General features: G+C 46.8%; 2 protein-coding genes and 1 long non-coding RNA gene across 9 annotated transcripts in view; 2 read left to right on the top strand and 1 right to left on the bottom strand.

Annotated features, from left to right (window-relative positions):
- LOC144297444 (uncharacterized) overlaps window positions 1-1,376 on the top strand; it is a 34,218-nt gene extending 32,842 nt beyond the window's left edge. Inside the window, exon 2 of the long non-coding RNA XR_013364486.1 lies at window positions 1,181-1,376. This is a non-coding gene — a long non-coding RNA (uncharacterized LOC144297444). The remainder of the gene's footprint in view (window positions 1-1,180) is intronic.
- B4GALNT3 (beta-1,4-N-acetyl-galactosaminyltransferase 3) overlaps window positions 1-16,292 on the bottom strand; it is a 133,147-nt gene that overhangs the window by 13,489 nt on the left and 103,366 nt on the right. The window contains exon 20 of one of the 2 annotated variants that reach the window (XM_077871553.1): window positions 1,130-1,334. The exons of the other annotated variant lie outside the window; for it this stretch is intronic. Coding sequence (XP_077727679.1) covers window positions 1,196-1,334 — 139 coding nt within the window. The 3' untranslated portion in view covers window positions 1,130-1,195. Of the gene's footprint in view, window positions 1-1,129; window positions 1,335-16,292 lie in introns of those variants that run through there. 2 annotated transcript variants of the gene reach the window in all.
- Window positions 1-16,292, top strand: part of NINJ2 (ninjurin 2) — an 85,016-nt gene that overhangs the window by 63,190 nt on the left and 5,534 nt on the right. The window lies entirely within an intron of this gene.

The following is a 16,292-nucleotide window of genomic DNA, read 5'->3' as shown; positions in this document are numbered from 1 at the left end:
ACCCTATACAAGTACTATTCAGTCTTGACTATTGTATACTTGAATTTTAGATTATTCTTTGGGATATAAAAGTGTACCAAAAGCATATTTTTAAACTTTCAGGGTTTTTTTATATCTTAGATTTTACTTATTCATTTCTTTTAGAGGGAGAGAACAAGCAAGAACAAGGGGAGGAGCCAAGCCAGAGGGATAAGCAGACTCTGTTGTGAGAACCACCCTGGGATCATGACCTGAGCAGAAGTGAAGAGTTGGGTGCTTAGCCATCTGAGCTACCCAGGCACCCCTAAACTTTCAAGTTTTTAGACACTTATGCTTTAATAATCAGTTTTATTTTATGTGGTCATTTAAGCTTTAATTTGAGTTTTATTGCTATTTGGTTGAAAAAAAAATAAAGGTAAGAATTTCTTAAGGTACACAGCCCAATATGTAATCATTAGGCTTGTGAATTATAAAATTTAGAACTCCCCTGTCCAATACAGTAACCACTAGCCACACTTGACTATTGAGCAACTCAAAATGTGGCTAATGTAACTGAGGAACTGAATTTTAAAATTTTATCTGACATTTTCATCACTCTCAAAAATTTCCTCATGCCCAGTTGCGATCAATTTCCATTTGTGCCCTGTGTTAGGCAATCTGCTTTATTCCGAACATTTCATATAGAGTCTTAAAATTTACAGTCTTTTGTATCTGGTTTCTTTCACTTAAATAGTGCTTTTGAGGTTCCTTCATGCTATAATATGTATCCATACTTTATTTCTTTTTATTGCTGAATAATGTTCCATTATATGAATATATCACATTGTATTTCTCCATTTACCAGTTGATGGACATTTGGATTGTTTCAATTTTATGTAATTTTAATTAATTTAAAATTTCAATATTGGGGCACCTGGGTAGCTCAGTCGCTCAAGTGGCTCCCTTTGGCTCAGGTCATGATGGGTCATGATCCCGTGGTCCTAGGATCGAGCCCCACATTAGGCTCCCTCCCAAGCAGGGAGCCTTCTTCTCCCTTTCCTTCTGCTGTCAGCTCATCTTGCTTGTGCTCTATCAAATAGATAATAAAATCTGAAAAAATAATTTTTAAATACTGAAGCAGGCAAAATAGCTCTCCTTCAAGCACAACTTTATTGCATTGGGAAGACTGCATTTCTCTTCAACCTTTAAAAATTTATTACAGGGCAGCCCAGGTCGCTCAGCGGTTTAGCGCGCCTTCAGCCCAGGGTGTGATCCTGGAGACCCGGAATCGAGTCCCACGTCGGGCTCCCTGCATGGGGCCTGCTTCTCCCTCTGCCTGTGTCTCTGTCTCTCTCTCTCTCTCTGATGAATAAAGTCTTTAAAAAAAATAAAAAATAAATAAAAATTTATTACATGAATCGAGATGTGTTTTAAGTAAAATATACACTGAATTCTGAAGACTTAGAATTATTAATATGCTTAAAGAGATAAAGTAAAAGATTGAAAGAATGAAGAAGGAACAATCAAAATAAATTAGAAAAACTAACAAAATCACAAAATAGGGTTTCTGGAAATGGGTGAGGCAGAAGCATTAAAAACTCAGCTCTAAATACCTCTAGGAGTGAAAGTATCCCCTTGTATTATTCACAGGCACTGTGCTATTTCACATGTATTATATTTTTTCATCCTCCCAGGGACATGGTGAGGTTAGGGACTGTCATTTGTTCCCATTTTGTGCTTGAGGAAGCCAAAGCTCAGAGAACTTAGCTTGTCCAAGGTCACCTGGCTCTCATGTAAGAAAGCGAGATCTGACCCCATCCTGACTGCAAAGTCCACGTCTGTATCCAAATAGATCAATGAAAAGTTCATCAAGAATGCAAACTGGATATGTGTGTGGCTACAGCCTGGCTTTTCGGTTTAAGGAACAGAGAGCACAATGAGCAGAGCAGGGATCCCTGGGTGGCGCAGCGGTTTGGCGCCTGCCTTTGGCCCAGGGCGCGATCCTGGAGATCCGGGATCAAATCCCACGTCAGGATCCCGGTGCATGGAGCCTGCTTCTCCCTCTGCCTGTGTCTCTGCTTCTCTCTCTCTCTCTCTCTCTATGTGACTATCATAAATAAATTTAAAAAAAAAAAAAAAAAAAAAAAGAAGAGGCCTGCAGCACCGAACACCGCCTTCACTGTTGGTTCGCAAAAACCTTGGGAAGGTGAGGGGCGCTCAAGACTGGCCCTGGAGGCCATCACATCATTTTGAAAAGAGGCATCACTCATGATCACCATTTTTTCTCACCCCTTTGTTGTGATCTTGATCATAAGGTATTAGTCTCCACCTGTCAGAACAGGTATTGTCCAGGGTTATGCTCAGTGGTGAGCATCAAACAGGGAGGACTCTTGCCCCTGACAGGCATCCAAACACCCTGCTGTGGTGGTGGTGGGGCTGTTGTAATGGGCACTAGGCAAATAGACCCGTGCAGGAGGTTTCCAGTGGTGCTCTCACTTACACAGGAGCCAGATTCCTGGAAAGCTGTCCTCATAGTGAATCCTACTGGGGCAAGATTCCAAACTGAATGAGCAGGGGTTGCTACCCTACCAGAAACATGCATGTCACCCTTTAATTAATGTTATCTTTATATCTCTAAATACTTTATCTACATTTAATTTTATCTTTCATTATGTCTTTCCTGATTATGAAAGAATGACCTTTTTTGGTTGTCAAAAACTCAAACTGAGGGGCACCTGGCTGGCTCAGCTGGTAGAACATCCAACTCTTGATCTTGGGGCTGTGAGTTCGAGCTCCACCCTGGGTGTAGAGATCACTTTATTTATTTATCTATTTATTTATTTATTTATTTAAGATTTATTTATTTATTCATGAGAGACACACAGAGAGAGGCAGAGACACAGGCAGAGGGAGAAGCGGGCTCGCCGTTGAGCAGGGAGCTTGATGTCAGACTTGATCCCAGAACCCTGGGATCATGATCGGAGCGAAAGGCAGACACTCAACCACTGAGCCACCCAGATGCCCCAGAGATCACTTCAAAAAATCAAATTGGAAAAATATATAACTCAGAAATGTAAAGTCCTTATCATGATACAAATTCCTTCCATATTTTTCCTGTGCTAATGCAAATATGTATTAATCTAAAACAGATACTCTGAATTTTTTTGTTTAATTTGTATCAATATAGGGTCATAATCATATTCAAAATGCCTTTTTCCTCCACTAAATACATTTTCTATATCTTGCCATATTTATGTATAAGGATCTAATTCATTCTTTTTAAAGACATACATAGTATTTCATCGTATGGATGAAATGCACTCTGGGGAACATTTTCTGTGAGAGAAACTCCTAGAAAGTGCACCTAGTAGGTAAATGGATGAGAATATTTTAAATTTTAATAGATAATTGCCAAATTATCCTTCAGAAAAGATTGCAGTGATTTGGGTACATTTGGTAGTAAATTACATTTACATTCCCACCAAGTGTATGAAAATGCTTGTTTATCCACATTATCTCCAAAGTTGAATACTATCAATCAGTTAAATCTTGGTCACCAGTATAGTAGGGGACACGCATGCACTTACGTGTGGGCACACACTTCAGCCATTTGCTTCTTCAGTGGCCTGCTGGTTGCCATTCTCTATTTTTCTGTTGAGTTCACTTTAAAGACCTCTGTGTATATCCGAGAAATCAGTCCTTTGTCCCAGGTGTTGCAATCTTTTTTCTAATTTGTCTTTGTCTTCTGACATTTATGGTGGCAGTGCAGGGAGTGGCTAGCGCACAGGGTCTGAAGACCAACTCGGGCTTTGATTGCTCTCTAACAAACTAGCCAGATGACCGCAGTTTCGTTAATCAACCTGTGGCCCTCCCATCTATAATCTGAGGAATCGGAGCAGCACTTCCCTCATGAGATTGCTGTAAGAATGAAATGGGTGCAGGCATATAAAGTGCTTGGTGTAGTGCTTGAATGAAATAAGTACTTTAGGGGTATGTGCTATTACTATTATTATTATGCATTCACATAGTTTTAATTTTATGGAGTCAAATCTATTGATCTTTAATAGTTTCTCGATTTCCTGTTACACTTATGAAGGCTTTTCTCAGTCTAAGATTAGAAAAATAGGGGTGCCTGAGTGGCTCAGGCCATTAAACCTCTGCCTTCCGCTGGGTGGTGATCCTGTGGTTCTGGGATGGAGCCCTACATCAGCTCCTTGCTCAGGGAGGAGCCTATTTCTCCCTCTCTCTGCTTGTAGCTCCCTCTGCCTGTGTTTTCTGTCAAATAAATAAATAAAATCATTAAAAAAAATAAGATTAGAAAAATATTCAGGACACCTGGGTGGTTCAGGGGGTTAAGCAGTGGACTCGATTTCAGCTCAGGTCCTGATCTCAGGGTTGGTAGATGGAGCCCCACTTAGGGCTCATGCTCAGTGGGGAGTCTGCTTGTCCCTCCCCCTCTCCCTATGCCCCTCTTCCCACACACTCTCTCTCTAAAGTAAGTAAGTAAGTAAGTAAGTAAATAAATAAATAAATAAATAAATAAATAAATAAATAAAATCATTTTAAAAATAAAGAAAGAAAAATATTCACCAAGGATGCTATTGAAAGAAGTCTGCAGGAATCCATTTACAGTATGAATCCCCTCCCCCCTCCTCCTCCCCCATGTTGCTGTCTTATAAATTAATTTGGCTGTTCGCATACCAGGATTCTTTTTCAGTAGGTAATTTAATTTAATTTTGCCTAAAATAAGAAAAATGTATTCTCTTACAGTTCTAGAGGCTAAAAGTCCAAAATCAAGGTGTCAGTAGAGCTTTCTCCCACCCAAAGGCTCTAGGGAAGAAACCATCCTTAATTCTTGAGCCAGTGGATGGTAGCTTTCCTTGGCATTCCTGGTTTGTGGTGGCATAAATCCAATCTCTGCCTCTGTCTTTGCGTGGCTGTCTTCTCTCTTCATGTCTAAGTCCTGTTTTTTCTTCTCCCTCACCCAGTTTTATTGAGAAATACTTGACATACATCACTGTGAAAGTTTAAGGCATATGGTACTATGGCTTCATTTTCATCTATTGGGAGATGATCACCACAATTGGTTCACCTAACATCCAACCTTCCAATAGAGTCTGTCTGAGTCTCTGTGGTGCAGGGGTTGGGGGGTGCTTCAGCCTTACTCCATGTTCTAGAACCTTCTCAGTGGTGTCTTGTTCTTGAATAGTTGTTAGCTGTTCTTGTGAGGGGGAGTGAAATCAGGAAAAATCTCTATTGCCATCTTGGTGACATCACTTCTCAGGAGTTTTATAAAGGGGAGAGCTACTGCATTTGGAGTGTGTACAATGACCCAGTCAGGTTGTCTTTATGGTGTCTTGGTTTGGGGAACGGGCTGCGTGAGCTTGCAGTTTTGTGTCTAAAGACTGGGCCTGGGGGATCCCTGTGTGGCTCAGCGGTTTAACGTCTGCCTTCAGCCCAGGGTGTGAACCTGGAGTCCCGGGATCGAGTCCCATGTCAGGCTCCCTGCATGAAGCCTGCTTCTCCCTCTGCCTGTGTCTCTGCCTCTCTCTCTCTCTCTGTCTCTCATGAATAAATAAATAAAAATCTTTAAAAAAATAAATAAATAAAAATAAAGACTGGGCCTGCAGGTCATAACCCCACCGTTTCATAAACTAAACAACTTCTACTTGTCATAAGTGCCAGCTCTATGCCAAGATCCCCACCCAGAAGAGTTCACAGTCCAATGAGAGAACAGAACAGTCATCAGATGGAAGGTGCCATCAAAGGCCTTAGAAATAACATCTTTGAGGGAAGGAAGAGCTTATTGGGTGGCTAGCAAAGAGGGGAAGAAAGGACAGTCCAAACAGTGGGGATAGGATGTTCAGTCACTACTCTACAAATATGTACCTACCTCCAGGGCACCAGACTCTCTTGCTACCACTACAAGGGCACAGAGACAGGGAAGACAACCCAGAGCACTGGAAAGAGGTGGTGGATGGAGAATAGCCAGAAGCCAGATCACAGAGCTGTGGACTAAGACTTCCTGTCCCAGTTCTAGAACTTGACTAGTCGGGTAGCCTTCAGAAAGTGGCTTCACTCCTCTGGGGCTCACTTTGCTCGTCCTTAATGTGTGGCCTCAGCCTATGTCCTCAGGCAGCTATGGAAATCCTATAAGGTTACACATGTGTCAATATTCTGTCCTGCACAATGTAAATATTTGACACCCTCAGGGCACTTTGTGCTGCTAATTAATAACTGGATTTGTTCCTACCTAGGGGCTTAGCTGTGGTGGGCTCAACCTGTCTGCATTCCCTGGCACTCCTGCACCTGCTTCCTGTAGAAGGGACAGCTTCCAGCTGGATCCCAGCCTCCTTGTTCACAGCCCACCCTGGTTTCCCGAGTCTTGACTCCTGCTTCTCCTAGTCTTTTTGTCCACACAGTTCAGGACTCCAAAACCCTTTAACCCTGACAAAGATTTCCACAGGAAGGTCTGAGCCTCTTTCCTGGACAGGTGGTTCATAGCAGGATTAAAATTTGTTCCCCCGGGTACCTACTGTGTCCCTTTGGCTTTTTTTCCAGACATTGGTATAGGCACCTCTCCATCCTCGGCAATTCTACCAACTGCCCATGATAGGAGCTAAAGGCATAGTAGTAGGGCAGGTGAGCATCTTTTAGCCAGATCTTGACTCCTCTCCACACTGCTAGAGCCCAGTGAACTGCATTCTCCAGTGGGTGATAGCAGTTCTCTCAAGAGGGCAGGTCCTAGAGGTCTGGAGACCACTCCACTCCATTGTGGTATTAGTCCTATGCGGAGGGCACCTAAAGGCACCCGGGCGTTAGGGAAAGGGCACTTGATGGGAGTTAGGGAAACCTGTGTTCTGCTTTCAGCACTGTCTAGTTGTGGGACCTTGGACAAGTCCCTTGCCTGCTCTGGTCCTCAGTTTCCCCATTTGAAAAAGAGAGGGTTAGTCATAGGGCTGAAACTGATGTCCTGTTGGCAGACAGCTGTGTGTGTGGTTTGAAGTTGAATGCCTTTAGGTGGGGCTGGCACTTCCCAGTGAGAAGCGTGTCCCACCACTTTTACCACTGGAGGCATCTGAATTTGTGTTCTTTGCTGCTTCCCAATCCTGGCCCTTGGGAAAGGAGCCAACAGCCCCTAGCCTTTCTGGCACCGTTATTTAAGAGGCAGGACACTGCACTGGCCACCAAAGGGAAAAGGTGAATACAGAATTATATCAGGCTGGGTTACCTCACCTTCTGGAGGTCAACCTTGAAACAAAATGCAAACAGTAAAGTGGTCACTTGGTTTCCCAAGGCTTGTGGTCCTCACGGCAACAAGAAACCTTTCATCCTCTTCTCCCACACTTACTTGGAGGCTGGCCTTGCTTCACAGTACCTGCTCAGAAGAACCCAGCACTACAGACCGTGCCCACTTGGCTTAGTGTTCTGCTGTCACCATCTGAAATTCTCAATAATTTTGAACTCGGACCCCACATGTCCATTCTGTACTGGGCCCTGAAAATTACTGTGGGTTATATTACACCCATTCGGAAACCAGTTAGCATGTATCTACCAGTCTCTCCCATTAGGGTGCTGGTTCCTAAGACAGATTCTGTGAACCAGAGGAAGAACATTCTGAAGGATACTTATTCTTCAAGGTCCAGCTGAGATGGTGCTGAAGCCCATGAGAAACTACTCTGACCTCCCCAATGGATGTTCTCCTACTTTCCCACTTTGTCTGTATTTCACATGGCACCCAACCCTTTCCATAATTTATTACAAACTCCCCCATCTGAATGAGTCATCTCCACACTATGCCCTCTGTGCTTTAACTTGACTCAAATAGATAGATGCTCAATAAGTGTTTGCTGACTGGAGAGCAAACAGAGCTATCTTCTTAGTACAGAGTACAGGGCACTGCACACAGTGGGTGCTCAATCAATACTGCTGACTCATCCACAGAGCAGGCCAGTAGTTACCCCATGGGCCATGCCCAAGCCCCAGGCAAAGAGTCGAATGCACAATCGTGGTCTCCCCTTCCCACAAATGAGGACAGAACCCACTAGGTCCAGAGCAGGACTGCTCAGTTATAGGGTTTGCCAGCATGAAGGTAGAAGAAAGTTATCACCAACCCCCCATCCCTGCAGCCTGAAAGTGCCCTCAGGTGGGATTATATTCGGAACCCCAGGAGGACACCTGGCTGGCTCAGTGGTTGAGCATCTGCCTTTAGCTCAGGGTGTGATCCTGGAATTCCAGGACTGATTCCCACAGTGGGCTCCTTGCAAGGAGCTTGCTTCTCCCTCTGCCTCTGTCTCTCCCTCTCTCTGTCTCTCATGAATAAATCAATTAATCAATCAATCAATCAATCTTCAAAAAAAGAAAGAAAAAAAGAAAGAAAGAGAACCCCAGGACACTTGCAAAGCACTTCAAAGTTTACAAGCCACTTTCATAAACATTATTCTCAAACTGCCCAGTAAGTCCAGACAAACACTTAAATACCAATTATGTGGTTGTTGTTTTAACATGTTTTCTTTTACTGTTCATTGGCCTTTTTTTTACTGTACATTTATGTTCATTGAGGAAAAATAAGAAAATACAGAGAAAGCAAAAAAGGAAAAGAATACCTTAGATCCTAGTGTCTAGAGAGGACATTGTTAATATTTTAACCCATAGCCTCTCAGATTTACCTATGCATATAAATGTATTTCTTTAAAAATGGGATAATACTAGCACTGTTTTATAATCACATGCCTCAGACATGATTCCCATTTTTCGTAGGTGCCTAACGGGTCCCAGGTCACATAGCTATGGAGGGGCAGTGCTGAAGCCTGATTCCTGGTGTCCTCCGAGGCCAGTATCCAAATCCTGGAACTGAGCTGCTGCTCAAACTCCAGAGGAGCCAGAGAGACTGACTGTCCTTATTCGATGGCTGTAGGAATGGAACCCCAGCAAAAAAGTATTTGCAATACTGGGTTTAGGGGAAAAGCCACCCAAACTGTCCTGGTGCCCCACAGTTTAGCATGTGTGAGGCTGTGCTGGGCTGGGCCTGGCTGCCCTGGAACTCCTACCTCGCAAACTGGACTTTGTCTTGCAGTAAACAGTCACAGGGATGACAGGGGTCGGCTCTCGGGCAGGGGGCCCAGAGGGAGCAGGTGCCAGGTGGCAGGATTGAGCCTGACCCCAGAGAGCAACTGGATATCTGTTTGGTAGCCTTGAAAGGCCGGGCTCTTTGTATTTTTAGAACAGGAGTGAGGGCACAGCAGTGACCCAGCAACTGCCTCATTGCCCTGGGGCTTTGCCCTGGGCTATAGAAGAGAGTCCTTCCAGCCTGGGTCTGGGCCAGAGGCTCAGGGCAAGGCTAGCCCACCTGCCTGCCTGCCTTCCCTCCTTCCATCCGTCCCTCCCTCCCTCCTTCCTTTCTTCTTCCTTCCTTCCCGAGCACACGCTACTGGTCAGATACTGTGTCAGGCACTAAAAGAAAGATTTCCTCAGAGATCTGGGCTTCAAAAGCTAAACAGCAGCTTTCAGAACAGCACAGCTTAACAGAGTTTGAGCTCCAGCCTCAGACAGACCCGGTTTCAAATTTCGACTCCCCCATCTCTAGCTGTGTGATGGCACATATGTTGCCCAATCCCTCTGAACCTACTCTTGTCCCTACAAGAAGTGAGAAAATTTGTAAAAACACTTAGAAGAGTAACTGGAAGGCAGTGAGTTCCGAACACATGCAGCTATTAAGAGAGAGGCTATAATCTGGAAAAACTCTGGAGTTTGGGCTGTTTAACATGTTCGGCATCCCCAGGAGATCTAGTTCTAGATCTGGGGGCTAGATCTAGTTCTAGATCTGGGGGCTGGGTGAGAACCGGCCTGGACTCACTGGCCATTTTTGCTAAGAGCTTGGCAGAGTCTGGCAGAGGTTCGTTCCCTCCATGTCTGTAGCCTGGACCATACACTAGTTCCTCACAAAGGGGGTGGGGAGGTACAAAGAAGGAAGCTGAGAAACGGTGAGGTTGCATGACTGGCCCGAGGCCACTGAGAGAAGAAAAGGCAGCCAGGCTCAGTTCTGATCCGAGCTCAATGACAACCGTTGGCTCAACCTCCATTTCCCCAGGCCCTGGCCCACGGCTCAGAGCTGTGGCCCAGAGGACAGGAGCCGGGGTGGGGAGGATGTCTGATTTGGCACCTCCCTTCCACATGCAGATCCTCAGGCTGGAAGGGCCAGCAGGTGTGAGAAGCCAGGAGGGGTCTGCTGGGCCGGAGGGGCGAGCTGGACTCCTAGGGCTGGGCAGAGCTATCCTGGCACACTGGCAGGCTGGCAGTAAGGTCGAGACCTCTTTGGATTGGCTGAAGCCATCGGGGGGCATCGACGCAGGGCTGGCAGACCCTGATGACAGATTCCACCCTGGCTGGGGTCCCTGAGACTCTGCTCTGAAAGACTCCACTCTGTCTTGATCCCATCTGCCTCTGAGGCTGCAGTGAGTGTCATAGCGTCATTCCTCGGTGACATTTTCATCTATGTCAGTACCGAGGCACTGCAGCCACAGAAGCAGCACACACACACACACAAACACACGCACACGTGCGCTAATGCTGTAGGGGGTCAGAAGTCAACATGCCCCTGTAAGGGGCTCCATGTAAGAGATGGGCCTGTGAAGCACAGCTTGTCAAGCTTCTGTGAATGAATACAGAGGTGACAAGTGCATCATCGGTTCATTCAGTGTGCAGGCCGAGGTGCCAGGCTCTGCGATACAGCAGTGAACAGCCAAGAGTCCTTGTTCCCATGACGTTGAGCTGCTGGGGTGGGATTGAAAAGGTATTTTTATCTCCTGGCTTCCCCCCTTTATACACTTTATTCTCCGCTAAGCCTTGTCACTTTAGGGGATTAGGAGAATAGGGATACAGGGAAGGCAGCGATCTCTGCCCTGTCCTAGAGGCCTAGCACATGATAGGGGCCGAAAACATGTTTGTTGAACTGAACTGGGCAGGAATCTTGGCAGGCTCTCTCGGCAAGCCTGGGTGGGGTGGGAAATGCACCACCTTCCCTTTTCCCATCTCACTGTCAGATAGGCTCTGCTTCATGAGGTCTCCTCACCTGGATGGTCGCCAGAGACTGCGGGCACAGCTCTTACTGCTTCTTATTCTAATTGCCTGAAACCCCAAGGAAATCATCCGCACCTTTGAGAAGCATATCAGCTAGTGGGGACAGGGCGCCTGGGGGGCTCAGTCGGTTAAGGGTCTGCCTTCAGCTCAGGTCCTGATCCCAGGGTCTTGGGATGGAGCCAGCATTGGGCTTCCTGCTCGACAGGGACCCCGCTTCTCCCTCTGCCCCTCTCCTTCCTCCTCCCCCTTCTTGTGTGTGCACATTCTCTCTCAAATAAATAAATAAAATCTTTTAAAAAATGTATAATCTAGTAGGCACCTACAAAACTTATCCACACGGTCACGTGGAATGTCGATATTTTGCTTTAAGATTCATTGTTCTAAAAGTAATTTTCACTTACATGTGTTTAGGCCTCATATCTGGATTTAGGTTCCACCACAAAAATCCAAGGTTCTACAAGGCCAAGAAAGGCTCAGTAAATGTTTCTGAGTGAAGACATAAACGGAACCTCAGGGTAAATGTATCAGACCCTTACAAACAGGCACGCGATCAGCAGCTGCCAGGCAGCCCTGGGCACTGGGTAGACAGGAGCCACTGGATACTCTGGCTGCTGGTGGGAAATACAGATTTCTATTTATTCACTACGCGGTGGAAAGATCTAAATATGTTACCTCTACATACTTTAGACTCATGTCCACTCTTGAGAGATTTACGTGGCCTATGCTTCTAGGGACTGTATGGTGTCATAGGTTAAGCATACAGTCTCCAGAGCCTGCCCGGGGTTCAAATCCCAGCTCTAACACTTTTAACAGCTGGGGGAGCTAGAGCAAAGTTAGTGGGTTGTTCTGAGTCTCAGTTTTCTCATCTGTAAAATAGGTATTAAAAGAATTCACTGACAATCCAGCACGGAGCTTAGAAGCCAGCAAGCATCGGCTGTGGCAGTTTGGCAGCCTGGTGTAGACCAGTGACCCTCCAACTTGAGTTCGCAGGAGAATCGCTTGAAAACATAGATTGCTGGGTCCCACCCCTGAGTTTCTGATTCAGTAGGTCTGGGCTAGACCCTGAGAATTTGCATTTCTAACAGGTTCCCAGGTGCTGCTGCTGCTACTTTCACAGGGACCACCCTGTAAAAACCACTCCTATAGAAGAAAGAATATAGGTTTAGGATTCCGACACTGGTGACTTTGGGCAGATGATCTCTTTGTGCCTCAACGACTTCACTTGTCAAACGGGACTGTTACCCCCCCACTTCATGGGGGTTGTATCTGGCATACAGCATTATCATTATTATTGTTCAAATCTTAACTCAATTCCTTCACCCTTGAAAGAAGAATAGGCTTACAATGAATGGAGATGGGTGAGGTGGGCCTGGGGAATGCTGCAGAGAACCACAAAGTCAAAGTGAGGTCTAGAGGGATGCCTGGGTGGCTCAGCAGTTAGGTGTCTGCCTTCGGCTCAGGTCTCGATCCCAGGATCCGGGATCGAGTCCCACATCGGGCTCCTGCAAGGAGCCTGCTTCTCCCTCTGCCTGTGTCTCTGTGTCTTTCATGAATAAATAAATAAATCTTAAAAACAACAACAACAAAGTGGGGCAAATGCCAGATGGGTCTGGAAGCCCCAGAGCAAAGTGCTAACTTAGACAGTACTCTTGTTTAGGATATTGGGAGAGAGCAGAAAAATCCTTTGGAAATTTCTATGTGGTAAATCCATGATTAACTTTGGACCCTAACTGAGAGATGGTTTTTCCTGAAAGCCACTGACTGGGGGACCTCTTACAGGGGTGGTGGAAAATGCTTCCTAAGAGAGAGCAAACAGGCCCCATGGGGTTCCTATCACAACCCCTGTGCCTTCCTGTTCCTCCTCGCACACTCTTTTCCTTTTATATATAGCCCCCTTTTGTTAGAAAGCAACCATCTCACCTCCTGAACTCACAAAGGGATCCAAAGCCCTTGTGTTCCTGGTGGCTGGCAGGTGGAGCTATTTCAGGGAGGGGGAGGGGGGAGTGGCTGATGGACGGACGGTGGCACTGCAGACCTTCTCAGGCTCTAAAGCTCTGGTTTGCAGCCTGGGCCAAGGGATGTAGCTTCTCAGCAAGACTGCACCCAAGGCTTCGAGGAGGTTTCTGGGTTAGTTGGATATTATTATTACTGGAACAGCAAGCAAAAGACACCCCACCCGAGGTGGTTTACAGACTGTTGATTTTTAAGGGTGAGATCCACTGCTCTTGGCCTGGGGAAGCCTGTGGTCAGAGCATTTGCCCCAGACCCAGGCCTCAGGGGTCTGGGCCTTCACAGATTTTGGCCCGAATCTCTGTAGCAGCTTCCAGTCTGAGTCATTTACTCCCTGAGGCAGGACACCAGCCAGGAGGAAGGGCTATCCCTGGATCAGGGGCTTTTATTTTAAAGGCAGATTCACTGTCCAAACACCACTCCCTTTGCCCAGAAGTCACTGTGAGTGAAATCCCACCCTCAAAGATCCTTTCTTTTTACCTTTTTTTGGGGGGGGGGAAAAAAACAAAACTCTTTCAAATAAAAAATTCCAAGTTATCATCATTTACGGTGCATTGAATGTGGGTAAGTCACTGAGCTAAGCCCAGAAGGGGCCCAAGTACACTGAAGATGAGTCCGCAGTAAAGTAGGTGGCCGGAGGAGCCATCTAGAGAGGTCTAAACAAAGCTGAAGCCCGTACGGAGCGGGGCAGCCTTTGCCCAGGGTCTGGGCAGAGCCTGCCCAGGCACAGGTTCTAGAAGGGAGGGGAGGCTTGGTGGGTGGAGAGGGCATGGGAAAGAAAGGCCTTCACTCCTGGAGCGAGCAGGAGCAGGCCGGGAAGGGTGGGGTGTGTTCAGGGAACAGTGAGTAATCTGGTGTGGCCCAGGGCTGCTGAGCATCACTGTGCCTGGCACAGGCCAAGGGAGCGGTAATGAGTAAAGGTTAGCTCTCTGCCCCCTCCTGGGGGCGGGAGGAGGAAGAGTGCGCCAGGCCAGAGAAGGGGAGAAGGAGGCCAGCTGAGAGGACCGCAGCTGGGGTCCGCAGCCACAGCCCCAGCAGAGACCCCAGAGGCCAGTGCAGGTGGGCTGTCGAAGAATTCCCCTCCCTGCCAGATAGGCCTGGGGCAGCTCCATGGAGAGGCTCGCTGGGGTGAAGACACAGGTTGCTGAGCAGGCGGAGACAAGCATTTCAAGGACCACAGGGGTGGCTAGGACAACGAGTGATGCCTTCCTTCGAAATTTGGGCTGGGACAGGTCCTGAGTCACAACATAGTATTTAAAATGCCTCTAGGCCCACAGGTGCAAGTATAACCCTGAGTGGGAAAGATGTCTCTCTTGTCTCATATTTGAATACCTTACAGTGTTCAAAGCCCACTCACCCATTTTATCTCATTGATCTTTTTTAACAACAGCTTTGTTCGAAACAGGGCAGCTACTACTCCCGTTCCACAGACAGGAGAAGCCAAGGCCTATGATGAGTCATAAATTCTACTTTGTTTTAACCGTCGGCCTTGTTAGGGCAAAGAGTTGTTTTCATTTCAAATTTATGATTATTATTTTTTTAGATAGTTCAAACATCCAAATGGCTGAAAATTCAAAAGTTATGGATAAAAATCTCTCTCTCAGCCCCATCTTCTCTGCTGCCTGGGTCATCTCTCTCCAGTTTGAACCCAAGCCCTTTGACTTTGGGATGAGTGTCCTTTCTGCAATGTGATGCAGGACTCAGGGATGCTGCCTAAGGGAAGTTTCACCTGCTAAGGGCATTTTACCTCCCCTTAGCAAGTGTGCGTGTATCCTTAGGGAAAAATTGTCTTCTTTCCTCTGAATTCACATGTTTATCTTTCCATCCTAAATTTTGTGTGTGTTTTTTTTTTTTTTTTAAGATTTTATTTATCCATGAGAGACACACAGAGAGACAGAAAGAGGCAGAGACACAGGCAGAGGGAGAAGCAGGCTCCATGCAAGGAGCCCAATGTGGGACTCGATCCCCGGTCTCCAGGATCATGCCCTGGGCCGAAGGCGGCGCCAAACCGCTGCGCCAACCAGGCTGCCCTCCATCCTAAACTCTTTGGATGCAGGGAGTATGCCTATGACTTCTGGTAGGTGGCTGGGTAGGGCCTGGTACATAGAAAACAGGGATACACACCGTGCTCTGTGACCTTGTACAACTTACTTAGGCTCTCTGAGCCTACAGTTGTTCAGCCACCGTGACCACGCCTTCACCAACCTCACAGGGTTCTTGTGAGGACTCAATAAGATGACTCCAGGCCCATGTTCAACCCCGTGCCAGGCGCCAGGTATGGGCTCCCTAGGCACCCTTTCAAACTTAATTCTGACAGAGGATTAGGGAGTTCAGGTACCTAATTAAGAACACATTGGCATAGTAGGTCGCCCAAATCCAAACGCTTGAGCAAATCATTCTTCCTGGGCTGGGACCCGCCCTTTCCCAAAACAGCCTTCCAAAGGTGGGGCTCATTCCCATCTGCTTTTCAGGAGAGGCCTGGCTTTTCTGGATAGTCAGTCATTTTGAGACCAACAGAAGGGCCAACAGGCAAGGGCTCCTCTGGGTCTATTTTGTCCTCAGCCTTGAGTATGAGCTGATCCACAGGGAGATGATACACACACATGGCTTTTCTCAGGGCTGACAATAATGACTCACTGGAGGGTCACTGATGCCCTTGAGCTGCCTGAGGCAAGTGACTCATTGGATCTGCCTCTGTGCCTGGCTCCCCAGCTGCCTGACCTCTCTGCCTCTCTCAGGGGCATGTCCTCCACCCCTGAGACTCTCAGTCCTGGGGCTTCTGCTCCTACATCACTCTGTGTTCAGAGGACCCAAGAAATCATGTATTCTAACCCTCCTCATCTCACAGATAAGAAAAGCAGCCCAGTGGTAGCTATAGGCTTGCTTATACCTCCAGCTTGCTTATACCTCCAGCTTGTAACCGACCCAGGGTTTGAACCCGGATCCAGGGTGCCTTCTGCGATAACCTCCCTGGCTGCCACAAAGCCCTGGGTCTTGGCCTGTTCCTTCCCCACAGGGCACTCCCTGTCTCCCTCCCGGCTCCAGGTCCTAACACTCAGTAGATGCCATGGCTTTGTGGTAGAACAGCTACTTAACCCTTGTTTCCGTGGAAGGACAGAATGATCTCTTGGAGCTTGTGGTCTCCACTGACCATAATGTCATTTAACAATGTAAAAATCTGTTTACTTTTCTGTTAAAAGAGGCATTCCTTTCCTATCCAACTCAAGTTGTGTAAAGAAACAAAA

This window comes from Canis aureus, chromosome 25, assembly GCF_053574225.1.
Source record: "Canis aureus isolate CA01 chromosome 25, VMU_Caureus_v.1.0, whole genome shotgun sequence".
NCBI classification, from domain to species: domain Eukaryota; kingdom Metazoa; phylum Chordata; class Mammalia; order Carnivora; family Canidae; genus Canis; species Canis aureus.
Note: the sequence above shows the minus strand (reverse complement) of the source record. Positions and strands in the feature narration are given on the sequence as shown.